The sequence below is a fragment of the Chrysemys picta genome, chromosome 7 (assembly GCF_011386835.1).
Source record: "Chrysemys picta bellii isolate R12L10 chromosome 7, ASM1138683v2, whole genome shotgun sequence".
In the NCBI taxonomy this organism is placed as follows: Eukaryota; Metazoa; Chordata; order Testudines; family Emydidae; genus Chrysemys; species Chrysemys picta.
The window spans coordinates 94,943,611-94,961,284 of NC_088797.1; the positions used below are offsets into that span (position 1 = coordinate 94,943,611).

Below are 17,674 nucleotides of genomic sequence, written 5' to 3' on the forward strand. Positions count from 1 at the left end.
AATGCAAGCGGCGCTCGGCCACCCTGTCAGCCGCTTTTCGGTCGATAAATAGCCGACCGGGGGGGAATCCCAGGCATTTTTAGATTTTTATAAATCCCCCGCCCCGGACGGCTATTTAAAGAGCGAAAAGCCGGACATGTCCAGGGAAACCTGGACGTATGGTAGCCCTATGTTCAATCCACTAGCCACAAATCTTTCCTCTATCTATTTCCACAAATCTTTATATTTTAAACAAAGAAAAGCCTTAAATTCTTTTATATTAGGAAGGTCTACCTGAACAGTCTGGGCTATTATTGCCTTAGTCTCTGTAGAACAGTTAAATCAATGGCATAAAGCCAAATGTGAACAGAAGAAAGAAATCCACGTCCCTTAAGTTTCAATTTCCCTGACAGCAGCTAGTTCAGCTTTTCTATTGTGCGTTCGGAGAGCTGTGCATAGCTTTCACTTTCTAGTTTCCATTTACTTCACTAAACTGCTGAGGAAAAGCCCATGTCACATGATGCTGGGATGCCTATAAAATGGAGTAGAGGAATAGCAGCCAGCGTCAACATCCCAGGTTAGTAAGAAAAGAAGCCAAGCTGCATTACAACAGCTGATCAGCAAAGCAAAGCCATGAGGTGAGTAAACAATAGCAACTCTGAACTGTGCCTATTTCATAGAAATGTAGAGCTGGAAAGGACCTTAAGAGGTTGGCCAGCCATCTAGTCCAGTGGTTCTCAACTAGGCGTACGCGTACCCCTGGGGGTACACAGAGGTCTTCCAGGGGCACATCAACTCATCTAGGTATTTGCCTAGTTTTACAACAGGCTACATAAAAAGCACTAGTGAAGTCAGTACAAACTAAAATTTCATACAGACAATGAATTATTTATATGGCTCTATACACTATACACTTAAAGATAAGTACAATATTTATTTCTTTTATAATTCTCTGTATATAATTATATACATGTATTATAATTTTATATATATCAATTAAAAAGAGAAGTAAGCAATTTTTCAGTAAGTGTGCTGTGACACTTTCGTATTTTTATGTCTGATTTTGTAAGCAAGTAGTTTTTAAGTGAGGCTAAACTTGGGGTACGCAAGACAAATCAGACTCCTGAAAAGGGTACAGTAGACTGGAAAGGTTGAGAGCCACTGAACTAGTCCATCCCCCTGTGCTGAGGATTTGTGTTTTTCTTTCATATGAAAATTCTAAACTATAATTTACTTGAGTTTAAGTAGTTAAGCAGGTACGGTACCAAATGTAAGTAATTGTTTTATGTGTGAATTAAAATGAGGACTAGATTAAAGTGATGGTATTGTTAGAAATTTAATTCTGTTAGTTCCAGATGTTCAAGCCTCAACCCCCTCTCCATTTTCATGGGTGGAATTTACACCAACAAAGCTTGTGTCCATAGTTCACTGTTGCCACGAGTACTGTAAGGTCAAGTGGATTGCTAAGTAGATGATTTGTGCTCTCAAATCAGGAAACTAACCTTCTAATTACTACTATTGCGGGTGGAACCAGAAAATGTGAGTACAATTTTTGTGCTACAAACTGATACCACAGAAAAGGAGACCAACTTCTGGATATCTGGGGCAGGGGGGTGGGTTAGGGAGTCTCAGAACTTTTTTCACTAATATTTTAAAGGAGAAAACTCCAGACTTATTATGATTCTGAAAGTAACAGCATTTAATGCTTCTGTGCTGAACTAAGCTAAAAGATGTTTAACCTGCTGTAACCGTGCCTTAGTGGGTCACAACTGAGGATGCCAAATTCAGGACGAACTGCTGAGAAATAGGGGAAACACAACCCAAAACTGGTGGTTATTCTTTTATAAGATATACCAAACCAGCCACAAAAGTAAACTCCTGTTTCACCACACGGGCTAACAAGAAAACATAAAAGCAGTTTCCTCAAGCTTTCCAGTTCTTATATCACCACCAAAACCACTGGATTCAGATGAGTGGTTCTTTACAACCAGTTTCATCAAATAACAGGTTCTTCTGATCCCAAAGGACCAGCTACATACCCAGGTCAATATATAACTTAGATCTTACCCCAAAATCACGCTGATGCCAATCCTTTAGTATCTAAAATCTAAAGGTTTATTTATAAAAAGAAAGAAAGAAAGGTGAGAGTTAAAATTGGTTAAAGGAATCAATTACATATGGTAATGGCAAAAAGAACAGGAGTACTTGTGGCACTTTAGAGACTAACAAATTTATTTGAGCATAAACTTTCATGAGCTACAGCCCACTTCATCAGATGCATAGAATGGACCATATAGTAAGAAGATATATATACATACAGAGAACATGAAAAAGTGAAAGTAGCCATACCAACTGTAAAAGGCTAATTAATTAAGATGAGTTATTATCAGCAGGAGAAAAAAAACTTTTGTAGTGATAAGCAAGATGGCCCATTTTAGACAGCTGACAAGAAGGTTTGAGGATACTTAACATGGGGAAATAGATTCAATATGTGTAATGACCCAGCCAGTCCCAGTCTCTATTCAAACCCAAGTTAATGGTATCTAGTTTGCATATTAATTCAAGCTCAGAAGTTTCTCATTGGAGTCTGTTTTTGAAGCTTTTCTATTGCAAAATTGCCACCTTTAAGTCTGTTACTGAGTGACCAGAGAGGTTGAAGTGTTCTCCTACTGGTTTTTGAATGTTATGATTACTGATGTCAGATTTGTGTCCATTTATTCTTTTGCATAGAGACTGTCCAGTTTGGCCAATGTACATGGCAGAGGGGCATTGCTGGCACATGATGGTATATATCACATTGGTAGATGTGCAGGTGAATGAGCCCCTGATAGCATGGCTAATGTGATTAGGTCCTATGATGGTGTCATTTGAATAAATATGTGGACAGAGTTGGCATCGGGCTTTGTTGCAAGGATAGGTTTCTGGGTTAGTGTTTTTGTTGTGTGGTTGCTGGTGAGTATTTGCTTCAGGTTGGGGGGCTGTCTGTAAGCAAGGACTGGTCTGTCTCCCAAGATCTGTGAGAGTGAGGGATCATCTTTCAGGATAGGTTGTAGACCTTTGATGATACGCTGGAGAGGTTTTAGTTGGGGGCCGAAGGTGACAGCTAGTGGTGTTTTGTTATTTTCTTTGTTGGGCCTGTCCTGTAGGTAAGTGACTTCTGGGTACTCTTCTGGCTCTGTCAATCTGTTTTTTCATTTCAGCAGGTGGGTATTGTAGTTTTAAGAATGCTGATAGAGATCTTGTAGATGTTTGTCTCTGTCTGAGGGATTGGAGCAAATGTTGTTGTATCTTAGAGCTTGGCTGTAGACAATGGATCATGTAGTGTGTCTGAGATGGAAGCTGGAGGCATGTAGGTAAGTATATTGGTCAGTAGGTTTCCGGTATGGGGTGGTGTTTATGTGACCATCGCTTATTAGCACAGTAGTGTCCAGGAAATGAACCACTTGTGTGGATTGCTCTAGGCTGAGGTTGATGGTGGGATGGAAAATGTTGAAATCATGGTGGAATTCCTCAAGGGCTTCTTTTCCATGGGTCCAGATGATGAAGATGTCATCAGTGTAGCGCAAGTAGAGGAGAGGCACTAGGGGACGAGAGCTGAGGAAGCGTTGTTCTAAGTCAGACATAAAAATGTTGGCATACTGTGGGGCCATGCGGGTACCCATAGCAGTGCCACTGACTTGAAGGTATAAGTTGTCCCCAAATCTGAAGTGGTTGTGGGTGAGGACAAAGTCACAAAGCTCAGCCACCAGGCTTGCTGTGGCCTTTTCAGGGATACTGTTCCTGAATGCTTGTAGTCCATCCTCATGTGGAATATTGATGTAAAGGGCTTCTACATCCATGGTGGCCAGGATGGTGTTTTCAGGAAGAACACCAATGCATTGTAGTTTCCTCAGGAAGTCGGTGGGGTCTCGAAGATAGCTGGGAGTCCTGGTAGCATAGGGCCTGAGAAGAGAGTCCACATAGCCAGATGATCCTGCTGTTAGGGTGCCAATGCCTGAGATGATGGGGCATCCAGGATTTCCAGGTTTATGGATCTTGGGTAGCAAATAGAATACCCCTGGTCGGGGTTCTAGGCATGTGTCTGTACAGATCTGTTCCTGTGCTTTTTCAGGGAGTTTCTTGAGCAGATGGTGTAGTTTCTTTTGGTAATCCTCAGTGGGATCAGAGGATAATGGCCTGTAGAATGTGGAGTTAGAGAGCTGCCTAGCAGCCTCTTGTTCATATTCCAACTTATTCATGATGACGATAGCACCTCCTTTGTCGGCCTTTTTGATTATGATGTCAGAGTTATTCCTGAGGCTATTGATGGCGTCGTGTTCAGCATGGCTGAGGTTATGGGGCAAGTGATGCTGCTTTTCCACAATTTCAGGCCATGCACATCAACGGAAGCAATCTATGTAGAAGTCCAGTCTGTTGTTTTGACCTTCAGGAGGAGTCCACGCAGAATCCTTCTTTTTGTAGTGAATAAACTGCTGGCCTAAGTCAAGTCTCTGGAGTACATCCACAGCTTGGATGGGTCATTCAGTCCATTGTTCAGAGCTTCAGTTTGTAGCAAGGTTCCTCCAGAAGTAAGGAGCAGGATTGAAGACAAAATGGAGGTGTTTCCAGGGCCTTTTATAGCTTTTGCCATGTGGAGGGCATGCCATTGTTCTTACTGTTGAAAATCACAGCAACAAGATGGAAGTTTGGAGTCACATGGGCAAGTCACATGTTCATGCCCAATTTTCCTCAGTCATTGCATGAAGCCATTACCTACACTCCAGACAGCACATTTACATGACAGTACACTCAGTGTAGATGGGCATCTCCCATGGTCCATTGTTAACCAAGTGTTTCTCCAAGATATGCTGGGCGTTACCTTCTGGGCGTTACCCCAGGAGCAAACATTTGAAATCCAAGTATAGAGCCAATACTTATTGTGATGGGTTGCATCACAGAACCCCCCTTGGGAACTGCCAACTGATGTGCCAAGACTACTTCTGCCCCTGCTTTCCCTGCCAGCTTGGGACTCCAACACCCTGTCATGTTGAGCCAGACATTCCAGTCTGCTCCAGCACAGACCCAGGGTCTGAACCACATCCCCTAACAGCTTTAGGCTTAAACTGAAAGCAGATTTCAGGTAAGTGTTCCTGTCTTTAACACTCAGATGCTCAACTCCCAATGGGGTCTAAACCCCAAATAAATCCATTTTACTCAAATTGTTCAGCCTCTAGAACACTGATAGAGAGATATGCACAGCTCTTTGCCCCCCCCCCCCCCCGGTATTAATACATTCTCTGGGTTAATTAATAAGTAAAAAGTGATTTTATTAAATACAGAAAATAGGATTTAAGTGGTTCCAAGTAGTAGCAGACAGAACAAAGTGAATTACCAAGCAAAATAAAATAGAACACACAAGTCTAAGCCTAGTACAATAATAAAACTGAATACAGATAAAATCTCACCCTCAGAGATGTTTCAATAAGTTTCTTTCACAGACTGGATGCATTCCTAGTCTGGGCACAATCCTTTCCCCTGGTACAGCCCTTGTTCCAGCTCAGGTGGTAGCTATGGGATTTCTCATGATGGCCCCCCATTTGTTCTTTTCCACCCACTTAAATATCTTTTGCATAAGGCGGGAATCCTTTGTCCCTCTGGGTTCCCACCCCTCCTTCTCAATGGAAAAACACCAGGTTAAAGATGGATCCCAGTTCAGGTGACATGATCACATGTCACTGTAAAATCCCAAGCCTTCATTTCTGCCTGCCAACAGAGCCATCCACAGTCAAATGTCCTGGTTGATGGGAACCATCAAGATTCCAAACCACCATTAATGGCCCACACTTTGCATAATTACAACAGGCCCTCAGAGTTATATTTCATATTTCTAGTTTCAGATACAAGAGTGATACATTTATATAAATAGGATGACCACACTCAGTAGAGTATAAGCTTTGTAATGATACCTTACAAGAGACCTTTTGCATGAAGCATATTTTAGTTACATTATATTCACACTCATCAGCATACTTTCATAAAAACATATAGAGTGCAACATCACACTTATAACTTCAAATACAAAATGATACATGCATAAAGATAGCATAATCATAACCAGCAAGTCATAACCTTTTCATAGCCACCTCACTTGACAACCTTTGTACACTATTTGCTGCAAATATATAACAGTGATTGCTCTATATGGTCGTATTTTAATCAGATAACGTCACACCTGCACTACAACTCCACCTGTTCACATTATTTATTTCTCTACTGCTATTATACACATGAAAGTTTTTGTTGTTCTGGATTCAGGCATGGTCTAACAAAGCCCTTAATCACATTCTGAACTAAGTACATGAGTAGTCCCATTGACTTCAGTGGGACTATTTACATTCTTCTACTTAAGCATTTGCTTAGAGTGTCTTACTGAATCAAGGCCCAAATGAGAACAATTGTGTATGAAATGTCCATTCCCCTATTGGATTCATTTAATTGACACCACAGCTCCCCAACAGGTGCAGGATTATTTCAACATTTAGAGTCTCCTCTCCACTCAAAATTTGTATTTTACCCACAGATGAAACATTTATGCTGATATCAATTAAAAACTTAAACTGTACAGTGATATTACCCAATAGAAATGAGGAAGTCTTTGATGGTAGGGATATGCATTAATAGAATTACTATCACTCTCTCCTTCAGACCTCATTGTAGGATCTAAGTGTAAAACATTGAGACTAGATAAAATATTCAGGAACATTTTCTCCCAAGACCCCAGTGATCCAAACTGAATTCCACTCCACGCCCCCCAAAGCTCTAATAGTTCATTTCTGGCTCCTCTTCTCCTGACCTCCCCACAATTTGCTAATAGGTCTCCACAACTCCAACTCATCTTTCCTTCCCCAATCCTCCAGTTGTACCCCTTGCTCTCTCTCCAGCATGCATGATTTTGCAGTTGGGTGGCAGCACATACATTGGCACACAAGCTGCTAGATCTTCTATGTTCCACCAGGGTTCTGCTAAGTAACAAATAAGTATTTGATTTAGGGCTCTATTTTGTTTAAGCTATACAAATATTTGTTTGTTGAGATGCACCATTGTGTAGAGTTTGTCTTGACTAAGATTTAAACGTGTGTTGTCAGCCAACAAGTTTTAACACGTTCTAAAGTGCTCCTATGGACAAGACACTATGGACTTTAGTACATGCTAAGCTGGTCAAGTTGAAGCTAAAGGGTAGCCTAGGCTTCAAGTTGATTGGTTTATACTTGGTAAAGTCTACAGTGGCGTGTGTACACTAAAGTTCTAGAATATGTTAATTATAATATGTTAGCTGACACATTTACACACCACACACCTTTAAACCCTAGTTAAGACAAGGCCTTAGAGTCTAGACTCCTTGGTTTCTTTTTCTGCTCCTAGCTAGGGCAGGTTGGAGTCAGGGCCGGCGCTTCCACTAGGCGACCCTAGGCGGTCACCCAGGGTGGCAGGATGTGGGGGGGCGGCATTTTGCCGCCCTCATCGGAATTTCAGCAGCAATTCCTCTGGGCGGGAAGAAAAGCGGTCACGGAAATGCCGCTGAGAACCAGGGCTGCCCAGAGGGGCTTCTTCCGCTCTGGGTCTTCGGCGGAAATTCGGTGGCGGGTCCTTCACTCGCTCCGGGACCTGCCACCGAAGTGCCCCAAAGACCCGGAGTGGAAGGACCCCCGCCGCCGAGAACACAGCTTCAGAGGAGGATCTGCCACCGATTACTGAGGAGGAGTGCTGCTGTCTAGGGCGGCAAAAACCCTGGTGCCGCTCCTGGGTGGAGTTAGGGGCAGATTATCAGAGCTAAGTGAGAGGAGACCTCAGAGAAGGGATTCAGGGACAGATGGGTGCAATGTCAGAAAGAAAATAGTGGGGAGAAGAAGCAAGGCAGCCTGTGTGCCAGGATAAATGATCAGGCAGGAGTATTGACTTCTGTTTCATATTAGTACCACTTTGTTGAGAGTACACCAATTTGTTCTTTTTCAGATGTCTCCCGACATCTACTACTTATAAAAAATAAAATAAAGATAAGGAATGGGAAAGAGAGTATTCATAGAAATGTATATCCTCTTTTTCACATTTATCCATTGTGGGTTGCTGGGTGTTAACACTTTTGACAATCAGGCCATTTATTTCAGTGTCTATAAATGGATTTAGAAGCCTAAATTTAGGCACCTATTTTTAAAAATCTTGGTCCCAGTTTCCAGTTCTTTCATAACTCATTACTCTACCCCATCCACTCCCAATATTCTCCTACCTTGGATGATCCCTCAGGCAAAGGAAGATCTGAGCAGTGTGTCATGGAGTGGAAACTAGATGCCTCAAGCAAAGTCACTGTTGCTTGAGAGAGCAATGAGGCCTGCATGACTGAGTGCAGGCAGCTCAATTACTCCAGCTCTTCAGCAGCTGTGTTTCCCCTTCCATATGTTAGTGTGCACGGAGCTACTAGAAAAATGGAGCTGTCTACCCTCTGAAGAAGCTTCTAAATGCAGAGGCTTCTAGTGCTGCCAGATCAGACGGTTGGCCATTTTGGACTCATTTGTCTGAGGGTATGTTTACGTTAGAATTACTGTAGTAGCACAACTGCAACTGCAGCACTATAGTGTAGATACTTACTACAGAGATGGAAGGGGTTCTTTCATCACTGTAGTTATAGGTGCTGGAACTGTGGGTGCTGCCACACCCCCTGGCTTGAAGTGGTTTCCATTATACACAGGGTTTACAGTTTGGTTCAATGGCTCTCAGCACCCCCATTATAAAAATTGTTTCAGCGCCCCTGACTGTAGTAACTCTACCTTTCCAAGAGGCAGTAGCTAGGTTGACGGAAGCGTTCTTCTGTTAAGAACATAAGAACAGCCATACTGGGTCAGACCAAAGATCCATCCAACCCAGTATGGCTTGGCAATGAACAGACCAGGTAATCATGAAGTGATCCATCCCCTGTCACCCATTCCCGGCTTCTGGCAAACAGAGGCTAGGGACACCATCCCTGTCCATCCTGGATAATAATGGACAGACCTATCCTCCATGAATAGGAGTTCCTTTTTGAACCCTGTTATAGTCATGGTCTTCACAACATCCTCTGGCAAGGAATTCCACAGGTTGACTGTGTTGTGCGAAGAAATACTTCTTTGTTTGTTTTAAACTTGCTGCTTATTAATTTCATTTGGTGACCCCTAGTTCTTGTGTTATGAGAAGGAGTAAATAACACTTCCTTATTTACTTTCTCCACACCTGTCATGATTTTATAGACCTCTATCAAATCCCCTTTAGTCGTCTCTTTTCCAAGCTGAAAAGTCCCAGCCTTTTTAATCTCTCCTAATATGGAAGCTGTTCGAAATCCCTAATAATTTTTGTTGCCCTTTGCTGTACCTTTTCCAATCTATCTTTTTTGAGATGGGGTGAGCTGATCTACACAAAAAGTATTCAAGATGTGGGTGTACCATCAATTTATATAGAGGCAATATGATATTTTCTGTCTTATCTATCCTTTTCCTAATGATTCCCAACATTCAGTTAGCTTTTGTGACTGCCACTGCACATTGATACTCCTGAGGGCATTCTGTGCCAAAAAATTAAAAATTCTGCACACAATATTTTAAAATTCTGCAAAATTCTGCAAATTTTGTCAAATAAATGTGGAGGCTCCAGCATAGCATTGGGGAACACAGGCCACTGGTTGCACAGAGGTGGGTGATTACTGTGCAGCTCACCCCTCCTGGGACACAGACTCACTGGTGAGGCTGCACCCAACCCTGACACAGCACAAGGACCGGGCCTGCCCCAGAAACACCCCAGAGCCCTGTCCCTCCATGCCAGGTGCACCAGGTGTTGGTAGGCAGGCTCAGCAAGGTAGGATCCAAGTGTGGAGGGGGTTAGCATGGGCGGAATCCAGGTGTGGGTTGAGAGGGTTCGGTGTGTGGTAATCTGGGTGCAGGCAGTTCAGTCGGGTTTCTGGGTGTGGGGGGGGACCTGGATGCACAGGGGCTTGTTGGGAGGTTCTGGGTGCAACCGTAATGGTACTGTGCAGGGGGGTCCAGGTGAAGGTAGTTGGGGCTCAGTGGAGGGGTCTGAGTGTGGGTGGGGATAGAGCTCAGCAGGGGGGTTGGTGTGGGGGGCTCAGTGGGGAGGGTCCAGATGCTGAGAGAGTGGGGCTCAGTGCGGTTGGGATCCAGGTGCAGCTGATTGGGGCTCAGTAGGGTGGGGATCTCGGTGCGGGTGGCTCATCAGGGTGGTCCAGGTGCAGAGGGAGTGGAGCCTATCGGGGGCGGGGTTCTGGGTGTGTGATGGGGGGGTGAGGCTCAGCAGAAGGGTCCGGATGGGGGAGCAGCTCCCTGTACAGTGATCCATCCTGCTGCAGCTGAGGAGCAATGGGTGCAGGAAGCATGGGGTAAGTGGGAGAGTTTGCAGAGCTTCCTACAGCTGGGGGAGAAATCTGGGGGTGGGTCTGACCCAGCCCTGGATGCCATGCATGGGAGGAGGAAGTCCCGTCCTCCCCAGTCCAGACGGAACGTGCAGCTGAGCCTGACGCAGGGTAGGAGCCACCAGCTGTGTCTTCCCCAATCCCGCGCCACAGTGATTTACCTCTCTGCTGGCTGCCCTGGGCACCCAAAACATACTGTTGGGGAGGGTAGCATGATCGCTCTTGTGGTTTCTCTTTGCTTCCCTGTCAGAAAGTCATTTTTCTGCGGGGAAACAAAGAAATCCTGCGCATGTGCAGTGATGCAGATTTCCCCCATGGGTAACATTGAGTGGATGTTTTCAGAGAATTATCCACAATGACTCCAAGATCTCTTTCTTGAGTGGTAACACTTAATTTAGACCCCATCATTTTATATGTATAGTTGGGATTATGTTTTCCAATATGCATTACTTTGCATTTATCAACACTGAATTTCGTCTGCCTTTTTGTTGCCCAGTCACCCAGTTTTCTGAGGTCCCTTTGTAGCTTTTTGCAGTCTGCTTTGGACTTAACTATCTTCAGTAGTTTTGTATCATCTGCAAAATTTGCCACCTCACTGTTTACCCCATAGACTGGAGCACCCACGGGGAAAAATTAGTGAGTGCTCTGCACCCACTGGCAGCCAAGCTCCCCTCCACGCCACCCCCCTGCCCCACCTCCTCCTCCTTCCCTGAGCGCGCCTGGTCCCTGTTCCTCCACCTACCTCCCAGCGCTTGTCGCTGCCGAACAGCTGCTCCAGGAGGGAGGGGGGAGGAGTGGGAACATAACGCACTCAGGGAAGGAGGCAGGGAAAAGGTGGGGCCGGGGTGGGGATTTGGGGAAGGAATCAGAATAGGGGCAGGGAGGGGGCGGAGTTGGGGCAGGGACTTTGGGGAAGGGCTTGGAATGGGGGCAGGCAGGGATGGGAGGGGGCAGGGCAGGGGTGAAGTCAGGGCAGGGCTGGGGGCAGAGAGGGGTTGAGCACCCACCAGCATGAGCAGAGTTGGCGCCTATGGTTTACCCCTTTTTCCAGATCATTTATGAATATGTTGAACAACACTGGTCCCTGTATAGACCGCTGGGGGCATCACTATTTACCTATCTCCATTCTGAAAAATTGCCCATTTATTTCTACCTTCTGTTTCCTATCTTTTAACCAGTTACTGATCCATGAGAGGACCTTCCCTCTTATTCCATTACAGCTTACTTTGCTTAAGAGCCTTTGGTGATGGACCTTGTCAAAGACTTTCTGAAAATCTAAGTACACTATATCCACTGGATCACCCTTGATCACATGTTTATTGACCCCCTCAATGAATTCTAATAGATTGGTGTGGCATGAGTTCCATTTACAAAAGCCACGTTGACTTTCCCCCAATAAATCATGTTTAGCTATATGTCTGATAATTCTGTTCTTTACTATAGTTTCAACCAATTTGCCTGATACGGAGGTTAGGCTTACTGGCCTGTAATTGCCGAGATCACCTCTGGAGCTTTTTAAAAAAATTAGCATCACATTAGCTATCCTCCAGTCATCTGGTACAGAAGCTGATTTAAATGATAGGTTACAAACCACAGTTAGTAGTTCTGCAATTTCACATTTGAGTTACTTCAGAACTCTTGGGGTGAATATCATCTGGTCCTGGTGATTTATTATTGTGTAATTTAATTTGTTCTAAAACCTCCTCTAAAGACACATCAGTCTGGGACAATTCCTCAGTTGTCACCTAAAAAGAATGGCTCAGGTTTGGGAATCTCCCTCACATCCTCTGCATTGGTGAAGACAGATGTAAAGAATTAATTTAGTATCTCTGCAATGGCCTTACCTTCCTTGAGTGCTCCTTTAGCATCTTAATACGATAGTCCAGTTGTTTAGCAGGTTTCCTGCTTCTGATGGTGACCTAGCATTATCAACTTATGTCTCTCGGGGGTTGAAAAATTCACCGTAAGCGATGTAGGTAAGCTGACCTTAGTTTTAGGTGTAGACCAGGCCTGAACAACATCCTATCCCCAGACAAACAAATAAGTGGAAGTGTGCAGATCTGGTATAACATAGCCCGAATGAAGTGCAAACCAATTTAGGCCTCATGCCACCTTTCTGTCCTTTAACTACACAGAACACTCTACTAGGGTAACATAATACAAGATAATTTAATTGTACAGAATAAAAATGATCCAACATGGATAAGAAAATTGAGGAGTTACTGTAGTTTACATGGGATCAGAGTAACAGAGACAATATGAATAACCAATGGTGTTCAAATCTTCAGACCTATGAGCTCCATATCTTTGGTTTCTCAAAGTATTGTTCTCTGGTTAGTGCCACTTGTGATGCACCCTCTCTCTGAAGCATCTGTAGAGGTGACATTATTGCTATCTCACTAGTTAAGATTGGCAATATTGTAAATTAAAAATAGAGGTACAGAAAAGCAAAATAGAAGATAGATAATTGTCCTCTGGGGTAAATAAAGTTTTAATTTGAATCTCTTCTTCTTCACAAAGGCTTAAACATGCTTCTTTTTTCCCCTCTAGCAATATTTCCAAGAATTCGCTAAAAACTGTCTTGCTGCAACTTGAATGCCATTTTACATGGACTTTGCTGAAGGATGATGTTGATCTTGATAACTTAGAGGAAACAATTTGTGATCAGATTGAGTTTCTAATCACAAAATCCAAAATCAGTAATTATAATCTGCTAGCCTATGTGAAACACATGAAAGGCAACAGTGAGGAAGCTCTGGAAAGTCTACAAAAAGCTGAAGGAGAAGTTCAAACAAATCATGCAGATGAGGTTGACAGAAAAAGTCTTGTTACCTGGGGGAACTATGCTTGGGTCTATTACCATATGAACAAACTTCAAGAAGCTCAATCCTACATAGGCAAGGTAGAAAGCAGCTGCAAAAAGCTCTCAAGTGCATCTCGCTATAAGATTCAACTGCCTGAGATCTACTGTGAACAAGGGTGGGCACTATTAAAGTTTGGAATAAAGTATTACGAAAGAGCAAAGAAATGCTTTGAAAAGGCTCTGGAAGAGGAACCCAACAATCCAGAATTTAATTCTGGCTATGCAATTGCCATATATCGCCTGGAAGATTTTCTTACAAAAGGTTCTTCCGGTGAGGACTCATCACTGGAACCTTTAAGGCGTGCAGTAAGACTGAATCCAAACGACACTTTTGTTATGGCACTCCTTGCACTGAAACTTCAGGACACAGAACAAGTCGAAGAAGGAGAAAAGTACATCAAAGAAGCATTGCAAAAAACCCCAGATCTTCCCTATTTATTGCGATATGCTGCCAAGTTTTACAGAAAAAAAGGACTAGTGGAGAAATCACTGGGGTTTTTGAAAAAGGCACTGGAATTTACACCAACCTCTGGCTTCCTGCATCATCAGATAGGTCTTTGCTACAGAACACAATTATACAAAATGAAAAAAGCTACAAAATATCCACCTAGAGAGCAGATGGAGGAACTGATTCGGCTGAGCATTTTTCATTTTAAAATGGTGGTGGAGCAAAAATCAAAGTTTATGTATGCCTATATTGACCTAGCAAGCATGTATGCAGAAGGAAATCAATATCAAGAAGCAGAAGACACCTTTCAAAAAGTATTTAAGATGGAGAAACTCACCTGTGATGAAAAGCAACAACTCCACTACCGCTATGGACGATTTCAGGAATATCACAAAAAGTCTGAAGCTGAGGCTATTAATCATTACACAAAAGGGCTGAAAATTGAGAAAAACTCACATGAAAGAAACATGTGTAAAGAGGCTCTGAAGAAATTAATAGAAAGGAGAATTCAGAGAGGCTCTGCAGATGCTAAAAATTTGGGTATCCTTGGACTTATTCACCAACTGAATGGGGAGAAGCCTCAAGCAATTGAGTGTTATGAGAAAGCCCTGGCATTGGAGCCTGATAATGAAGAATACTTAAGTGCTCTCTGTGAGATACGGCTTTCCATAGAAATCTAAAGCTTCTAACAGCTGGCAGATAATCCATTTCTGTAATCACCCAATTTTTTTTTTTTTCAAAACTGTATATGATGAAAAGTTTGTCAACTTCCTCCATTATTTGTATGATAGCCTGAATTCCCCATTTAGGCAAAACTTGCATTGGAATTAGGCCTATAGTTTGAACATTACTTATTGGCATGTAGTGCAGAATTTGTAATCCTAGCAATTAATGAGCTCTTGTGGCCTCTCTCTCCTGCGAAATAACTATGTTTATGTTGATAACAAAGAACACTTTCTGCAGTGCTTGAAGTGAAAAAGTGTAACAGATGTGGAAGTTGGTAGCACCACCTGCTGGTGATCATGTAAAACCTGGCAAATGATGTTTTCTAACTTGCATAATGCCAAGAGTCTGACTGTGGAGAACGTATAATAGTTAATCTATCTTTTGGCTCAATTTAAGATCTCTGTAAATATCTGTGTTTGTGTTAATTTCTGCTCTTAGATACATAGCTTCAACGTGAATCATCAGAACATGCAGTACACTGGGAAAAGATGAGGGTTAAAATTTATCAAGAGTCTGTTAGTTCATACTATTTCAAGACATCAGATAATTGAGTGCATCCTCCTATGAGGGCAAGAAATAATGATATGGATTGGATACTACTGATGAGTTTTATCATTTTGGACAGGGTGGATTTATATTGTTACTAGGATGCACACTTTGGAGCTATATTCAGAATTCAGTATGGGTCATGGACTTTTGTGAGTTTGGGAGTCTGTAGGCTTGCATAATTGACTGCGTTTGCCGTACTTGTTTAACTAGGAAGAAAAAAGAGCCCTGCTTGTATCTTTTTTCCAATGAGAATCTTATAAACCATGTACCATTTGCACGTTGCTGTATTTTTGTAAATTATTAAACTGCACTGAGTCAATTAAATTTTGCTTTGGGAATCTGTCTGCAGACCAACCCCCACATCTGTACGTAAAAGCTACTAAAATGGCCATTTAAAGCATAGGAATAAAATTCTGATCAGATGTTAAGGAGACAGAGGAAAAGCCCCACTTGATTTCCTGGACTGTCTGCAAAGCGAGTTTTAGTAGTTTTGCACTGAACCATTGAACTGTGCTTCAAGAGCATCTTTCTAGTTCAAGTACACCCCACAATATTGGGCATGTGCACATGGGTAGAAGGGCAAGAGGACATAAGGGGTACATGCGGGAGGAGTTGACAGAGAATAGGGCACAGGGGAAGAAGTTTGAAGGGCATGCGGGAGAGGGTGACATAGCACAGGGCCCAGGCACGTGGGGGAAAGGAACGAGGGAACACAGGGCATGGTGCGCATAGGGGAGGGCATGACAGAACACCACACCCAGGCACATGGGGAGGGGGTGACAGGGCACAGTTGCACAAGAAAGGAAGTGACAAAAGACAGGGGATGTGCACCAGGGAGAGAGGAGTGACAGAAGACAGGTTGTTTAAAAATTAAAAAAAAGAGGAAGGTGTGGAGAATGTATTCCATCTTGTGAATTGCTAAGAAGAATCTAGTTGTTTTAGGACTGATGGCCAAAGGGCAAAGCTTGTACAGTGTGACACTTTTACATTCCACTACTGTATCTTGGCCAATGGGATGGCATGCAATGCACCATGTAGAAAACATACTCCATTTCCAAAGCAAACCCCTTTAAGACTTTGTTTGTGAAAAAAATAAGAGCTGTTTTTCAGGACCAATATCTTCACTTTTGTACATTTCTATTAGACAGCAGGCACCAGAAAAATGCAATAACCCTCCAAGTCATGCCACCCAGCAGTCACATTATTAAGCTCCCAAATCATTCATGTTGTTACAAGTGCTTCACGTAGTCAATCAGTTATCCAGAAATAAATATTACTCATCAAGGGTGTAAACTCTGGCTTCAGATGCACATGTGGAATTCTCACTCACTGCACTGGCAGCTGTGTTATTGGCGGGTGGGATTGGTCTCTGGGAAACACAGATGAAGCCAAAGGGAATTTACAGTGTGATTCTGGGTCATGAAAACCCCCTTTCTCAAAGAATCTCTCACAAAATTGATGTATCCCATCCCATATGCACACAGTCAAAAAAGTACACTTCCACCTCTTCTCTCTGAAAAGGCAGGGGAGGAGGCCTTTCTTGCTTTTTATAACTAAGGTCCAGATTGTCTCTTCCACTTCCAAAAACAGAGGTGACCCAGAATGGGTGGTAGAGGTAGGGAAGGGACTCCTTGTGGGAGAAGAGAAAGTGGGGGGAAGGGCGGGGAAGAGTGTCACATCCACAAAATGCACTATCCCTACCCCACCTCTTTCCCTCTCCAAGTTTGAGAACTGCTGGAAAGAAGAGGAGATGAAGTCAGGAACCACAGCCTTTCCAGAGCATGATCCCTGAGTGGCCTCACAGATATGAGAGTGAGATATTTCATCTGCACTTGATGCTGTTTCACGTAACATCATCTTCTGTTAAATCTTCTACGCAGCTGCGACTGCGCAGCCATGCAGCAATGGCGGTATGGCTTCCATCTGAGCCATCCTGCTCAGGGAAGAGGATGAAGGGGGCAGCAGAGTAGCATTGAGGGGCCAGTCCTTCATCAGGCTGCCTCTGCACATCTGGAGGCTCCCTTCCCTATGGAAGGCCCTTTGGTGTAGGAAGGCTATGCTCCTCTCTGCAGTGCCCCCTCCCCCAATTCCTGCTATGGGAGGAGACAGTTTTCGGGAAACTCCTCAAGATGAACCTTGAGGAAGGAAGGAGTAGGAATGCGGCTGTTTGTGGAGAAAGATCTTGGCCAGAAATTTCCAAAATACCAGGCACCAAAAGCCTCTTAAATCTAGCAGAGAAAGGCAAACAAGAACCAATGGCTAGAAACTGGTGCCAGATAATTGCAAATTAGAAATACAGAACACATTTTTATAACAAAGAGGGTGATTTACCATTGGAACAAAGGGAGTGGTGTATTCCCCATCTCTTGATGTCTTCAGATCAAGACTAGATGCCTTGAAGTTATGCTTTAGCCAAAAGTTATTGGACTCAGTACAGGGCTAGCTGGGTTAAATGTAATGGCCTGTGATATACCAGAGGTCAGACTAAGATGATCTAATGATCACTTCTGGCTTTAAATTCTATAAATCTATGAATGTGAAGCCTATACATTTGATGTTTATGCATCTAATGTTAAAGTATATAGCCTTCATATTCCTGGATATTTTATTATATTAAATATTAACATTCTTGAAAGAGCAAAAATAACCAGCATTGAGGCAATGATTACCAAAGCCCAGT

General features: G+C 43.2%; 1 protein-coding gene across 2 annotated transcripts; it reads left to right on the plus strand.

The window, feature by feature from the left end:
- Positions 1 to 431: 431 nt before the first annotated feature.
- On the plus strand, positions 432 to 15,318 carry LOC101938909 (interferon-induced protein with tetratricopeptide repeats 5). 2 transcript variants are annotated; one of them, XM_065552051.1, is made up of 3 exons: positions 432 to 617; positions 1,329 to 1,518; positions 12,959 to 15,318. In XM_065552051.1, exon 3 carries the CDS (start codon positions 13,140 to 13,142, stop codon positions 14,397 to 14,399), a length of 1,260 nt encoding a protein of 419 aa, XP_065408123.1. In that variant the 5' UTR covers positions 432 to 617; positions 1,329 to 1,518; positions 12,959 to 13,139; the 3' UTR covers positions 14,400 to 15,318. The 2 variants fall into 2 exon arrangements, with proteins under 2 accessions (XP_065408123.1, XP_005292572.2); XM_005292515.5 differs by lacking the exon at positions 1,329 to 1,518 and having other exon boundaries at positions 442 to 617.
- The last annotated feature ends 2,356 nt before the right edge of the window (positions 15,319 to 17,674 follow it).